This window comes from Leuciscus leuciscus (assembly GCF_965113295.1).
Source record: "Leuciscus leuciscus genome assembly, chromosome: 6".
In the NCBI taxonomy this organism is placed as follows: Eukaryota; Metazoa; Chordata; class Actinopteri; order Cypriniformes; family Leuciscidae; genus Leuciscus; species Leuciscus leuciscus.
In genome coordinates, this window is record NC_138730.1 from 29,968,155 (window position 1) to 29,974,154 (window position 6,000).

The 6,000-nt window shown below is 37.2% G+C and overlaps 1 protein-coding gene across 2 annotated transcripts in view; it reads right to left on the minus strand.

Moving 5' to 3' along the window:
• The window catches only part of nrbp2a (nuclear receptor binding protein 2a), a 30,526-nt gene extending 27,638 nt beyond the window's left edge, over positions 1–2,888 (minus strand). Inside the window, exon 1 of one of the 2 annotated variants that reach the window (XM_082172681.1) lies at positions 2,294–2,888. In XM_082172681.1, coding sequence (XP_082028807.1) covers positions 2,294–2,416 — 123 coding nt within the window. In that variant the 5' untranslated portion in view covers positions 2,417–2,888. The remainder of the gene's footprint in view (positions 1–2,293) is intronic. The other variant, XM_082172682.1, reaches the window with a different exon arrangement.
• Between the last annotated feature and the right edge of the window lie 3,112 nt (positions 2,889–6,000).

The window sequence follows — 6,000 nt, forward strand, 5'->3', positions numbered from 1 at the left end:
CCAAATAAACAATATATTGAAGATCTTAATTATATTTTTTAAAAATTAAATGTTACCAGTTTATTTAATTTTTAAATGATTGACAATTTAGTTGTGACATCTCTGAGATTAGCTGAACAACATTTGTGGATTAATTAGCAATTGCATCTAAATGTAAGCAAATATTAAGCAAATACTAAAATGACAACACAATAAAATGCACAAGCTAAATAATATTTATTGGGACAGTGTTCATCATAGAGTGATGTCACTATACATACACTTATCTTCACCCCTCCCCCACTGTTTAACTTTTTCTGGCACCAACAAAATAAAATAATTAATAACACTACCAGACCAAGACCTATCAGTGCACACGTTACTAGCCATTACTTTGACCTAACAAATAGTTCAATATTATGTATATCATTCTGATGCTCAGAAGCAGGTCCAATCAAGCATGTGTCTATCTCGTTAATCTAAATAAATTACCTGAGCTGTGGTTGCTACAGTACAGTTATTTAAATTTTCCATGCACTAGCTAGCTTCTAAATACACTTTTACATATAGGCTAGCCTGCACATTTTTGGGATAAAGTATATGCAATAGGCTGGCAATCATTAATGTGTTTTATGCGACTGTTTTCTATGAGACAGAAGGCCCAAATGAAGAGGAAGAGAGACATAGACCACAATTTTTTTCTTTAAAAAAAAATCAAAGCAGGATGCAGATGAAGCAGGAGAACAATAGCTAAGAGCAGAGGCAGGAGATAATTATGCAATGGAGGTACAGAAATGCACAGTGGAGGGAGAGAAGGATATACTGAAAGAAGAAAGTGATGCAGAAGAAGAGCAAAACAGAGTGGCAGAAGGCAATATTAGGAAGACAGAAACACCATGTCCATAATGACTCAATGGTGCGTTCATTTTCAGCAACAGTATTGTATTCTTCATGTAGATTAGATCATATTTAGGGATAGTTAGTTAACCTAAACATGAAAAGGCTGTCATAATTTACTCACTTTCATGTTGTTCTAATGTTATGCAGTAGAGCAGGGTTACAGTGTAGCTTAAATCTTAATCAGAAACACCTGAAGCAGCTAATGAAAGTGTTCTGGATTACTTGAAAATTACAGCCAGATCTGTTCGTAGCCCTTCAGGAGCAGAGACCCCTATTGTAGAGTAATCAAACAACTGTTGATGTGCCCCGCGATATTTAGTTATAGGAACTGTTATTGTCAAGTGTGTTTTATTGTTTCCCCTTTTAAATCTTTATAAAATACAGGTATCATACCTCATAATATAGTATAACCGGTTTTACATACCATGGCAAGCCTTGTTGCCACCCCTCATTCTGCTCTTGCTGCCAATTGTCAATTTTGATTTCATGGTGACTTTAAATGGTTAAATTCACTCTTAGGTAAACTTGATGACACAAGTAGCTTACTTCCTCAGAGGAAAAACATGCAATACCTAGTCCACTTTTTTTTAAATAGTCAAATAAATATGCTTAATTAGAAGTCAAGGGTTTGCGTGCTTCTTAAAAGTAAAATCATCCAATTAGATTTTACACTGTAGGTGGATGAGGTTGTCTAAGCATAAATAATTAGCATTAATAAGCATTCAAATAAAGTTCAACAATTAGAACTACTAGAAGCACATGGTTTAAAGAGGAGGTTACAAGTTTCCAGTGTCCTGTACAATAGATAGCCTGAATGTGAGCCAGGGCTGATAAGCTTTAGTTTACTGTATCTGTGACTTATCTCAAAGAAAGCCGAGATCACGCTTCAACACAAGCCGACAAGAGGGGGCTGACACCTCCACGCCCATTTTATCTCATACAAAAAAAGAGCAAATATTATACACAAATGAATAAAAATATTAGTGACATAATATTTATGCGCTGTATTTACGTGCGCGTGCGCGTTTACGTGGGCGGAGGGGGAGGGGCTGTACGTGAACTCAAATGTTTACATTAAATCTCATACGAAAACTACGTGTAACACTTCTGCAATTATGTTAAATGTACTTAAAGCACAATTACTTATTGTTAAAGCATTTATGTATCGTTTTACATGTTGTTGTTTTTGCAACGGTCACTCTTCAGTGAGTTTAACAGCTACAAATCATTGCAAACTCTCCATGTGGAGAAACCAACTGGGCTGGTTTATCACGAGGACACCCACAACCAAATCATACAATGTATTTTTATTTGCAGAGGCCTTTAAGTACTTGTTAAATACACATTTTTGTTTGATCCAGTCGCCTATGTAGAATAATTACAGCAATGCATATGCTCATTGGACGTAGCCTACCTGCTCCCGTCGCTTCTGCCAGCGGCCGCAGGGGCTTTCCTCCAAGATTTCACTCTCATCTTCTTCACTCTCCTCCTCTTTCCCCCCGGACCCCGATATGTTCTCTGGAACGGACATAGTCATTTTACCCTTTCGTGCTGCTTTGACGGCTCCTTTAAGACCAACTGAGCACGCAGGACCTCCTGAGGCTTGCAGCGATGTTGTAGCTGCAAACGTGTTTCATTGAATATAGAAGAGTGACGAATACCGCTGGTCACGATTTCAAGTTACAGTTCCGTCATCAGTCACATATAAATACTGCAACAGGCCGTTAAAAGGACACAATTCGCGAAAAGCGTTTTAAAAGCGAGGCAAAACATTCACTGTTATGGTCAATTTATATCCCATCCTTACGAATACTTAGAAAAACGATAAAGCTACCGAAAGCAGACAGCGTCGTACGTGAGAGACGTGGGTCGCAGTCCAGTCCACCCTACACATACTCAGTGTTGTACACTAAAGAGTCCGTCCTACATGCATCATTTCTTCTCCGTCTAGCTTTCCCGACTGGCTGGAGCTTTCTGAATTTCCTCTTTTTAACATGCTACCGTAAAGCTTAGACAATATGCACACACAGAGATCCTTTTACTGTCCTGTGCCATAAAACTATTCAGTGCATGTCAGATTACTCAACCCCAGTCATAATTTACACAGTGCAAAGGGTGATTGGGCTATAAATGGCCTACACTTTCAAATTGCAATACACGTTTTGTAACGTTGCTTTATAATGTCATTTAATACAGTTTTGTATTGAGTTCCTAAGGAAAAAAAAGGGTTCCATGGGGTTCAATATGTAGAACCCATAGGGTTCTTGACTCAATGTAAAAAAAAAAAAAAATATATATATATATATATAATGAGACATTTTCTTTCTATTGATGGAGTGTTTATGAGGTGTTTAATTCATAGCATATAATTAAGATTAAAAATCATAATAAAAAAAAAGCATTAATTCATTACAACTATAGCCATAAAATGATCCCATGCCCTTAAAAATGGCTATGTATGAAGTGCCTGACAGAACCCTTTAGTTTCTAAATAAACACTTTTCTTCTAACAGTGGGGTAAACTGTAAATGAGAAGTCTGTAAGCAGTGGGTGCAAACAGTGAATTGTGTGTGATTTAGTATTTCTCAAGTCTAGGCTTGCATGAGTTTTGAAACTAGTATTTAAACGGAGTGACTGGGTTTAGACATGTGTGAAAACTTCCCTCAGACTCTTAGTACACTTTCTCAAATCACATACAATAGCATACATCAAACCAAGTGGCATATATATAAACACACTTGACAAATAGACTTTTCTGCTTTAAATTATAGATATTTTATTTTCAAATACACTTCAAACTGTAGTGGAACATGTCCATAGTTAATCGGATGGACTGATGTGGTTTCTCTTCTAAGAAATTTGAGATAAACTTTATACAGCAAATGCACTAGAAATGACCTTGAGACTAGCTGTTTAAAAGTCAAATGAAAGAAATTGCTAAGAAAAGGGAAGTTAGTTCTGAGAAAAGGTCTTACATCATTCGTTTGTGGATGTTAACTATTACACTTTAGACATTTTTAAGAGTATAGCTATAGGTGTCCAAAAGTGTCCAAATATCTGTTTGGGGCTTCTCACTATATATCTTTGTGTAGCATCTCACACTCATTGACCCTTTCTACCTCTCACACTCTTTTTTGCGAAATCCAATGAGATTTTGAGAAATTGCATAAGTCCACTATAGGTGTAGTATTAATAAATTTGTTGCTAATAATGTATCAATCATCAGCAATTGTACTTGAACAAAGCATTTATCATTTTCTTTTATGCATACATGAAAATACTAACTTTTTACCACATTATTTCTTCATTCACTTCCTGGAAGTATATTTCACCAAGCATCCCAACACCTACATCAGTTCGATTTAATTTATTTGAATTATTTGAAATAATCTTCCTCTTTTTTAATCAAAACTTTCTTAGTGCTTTCTTAGAAAAGCACTTCTACTAAATCCCCCCTGAGGTCACAGCTCTTCTGAACAACTTATTTTCCTGCCAGTTCATGCCTGCCAGAATGACTGTCTGTTCCCTGTTTATTTTTGTAAATAGAATTTATACGAATTTCCAGACATCTCTTACTGGATATTTTGTGCCACCTGCTGGTAAAGTTGTGTAGTTACAAAAGAGTATGGATGTCTAATAAACGCTCTGATAGGCTATCTCATATCTAATACTGTTTATCGATCATGGTCACTTGGTTATTTGTTTTGGTTGTGTTTCATTGTACAAGCTGTAGTTTTTGTCACCTGATCAGGAAGAAGACATTTACAATAACCAAGAGTATACAATGAAGGTTCTTTTAGGTAACTCTTTCAATTTAAATATCTATAATGTAACTTCTTGAACAATCATATAGCCACACAACAATGCAATCAGGCGCAAGTAAACATTGACGTTCTTGCTAAAATGATCCAGTATTTAGAAATTTGCAGAATTTACAGCAAAAATAAGTAAAATCCTGAAATGTGTTAATGCTGAATGGACAAATGCAAGGAAAAATGAAATGAATTCTGTCTCAGAAACAAGTTTGAGTTTTTGAAAATGGCAATATTTGATATTTGTCTTCTTACAGCCAACCTGGTAGCCTACTAGTCAGTATTCTGTAGTCGTCAGGGTTTTTATCAACAGTGTACAGAACAGTTTAGTCTTGATTCGGTTTTCAACACAAACAAAGTGAAAAATTATTTGAATGATTTCAAGACTAATGGTCAGCGAAGGCTTTGTAAAGTCACCCAAGAAGTAGTCTCGCGTAGCCAGACCTTCAGACTGACGGCAGAAGGTCTGGACTCTATCTGAGCTTTTCTTGGCCAAGGACCGCCCAAGAGGACGTTTGACTGACATGTAACCCAACCAATCACAGTTCGTTTTGTTCCGCGTCATGTTTAGGGGCGTGGCACTATAATGTCGATGTCCCTACAATAACAGACCGGTGTGCATCTAATAAATTATTCATTCATGAACGTTGTGCAAGTTTACTGCAACAATGGAGCCGCGAACTTCACATACTTTTTGAAAATCCAGCGTTTAATTGATCCTGGCAAGCGCTATTGTCGCAGTTGTAAACACAACGGCTTTCTTCTTCCACGAGGGGTTTTGGCATCACGGCATTTGTTTCCAGGCGGGCTGATAAAGAATGCGACACACACGTCTCCCGGACATCCTGTAGAATTCAACCAATCAGATCGCGACTTCGAAACTCCTGAAGTGTTTCCAGAAAAGTGTGCCATTGTGGGCGTGACGTCTGAGGCTGAGACTACCCAAGAAGCAATCAGTCTCGCTGCTGCAAAGCCGAGTTGGGACCAATCTTCCAGTTCTTCTGAAGAAAATGATCATGCTGAGTATATTCTTATCTATCATAAAGATGCCACAAATAAAGTTAGAGCTTCAGCAAGAGCCACTAAGGTTAATTATCGTGTAACGCAGCACGTTTGAGCTTCAGCAACCACCAATGAGGTTAATTATCGTGTAACGCAGCACGTTTGAGCTTCAGCAACCACCAATGAGGTTAATTATTGTGTTACGCAGCACGTTTGATCTTCTGCAACAACCAATGAGGTTCATTCTCATGTTACGGAACACGTTTGAGCTGTCTATGGAGGTACGAAAATCTCTCAGATTTAATAA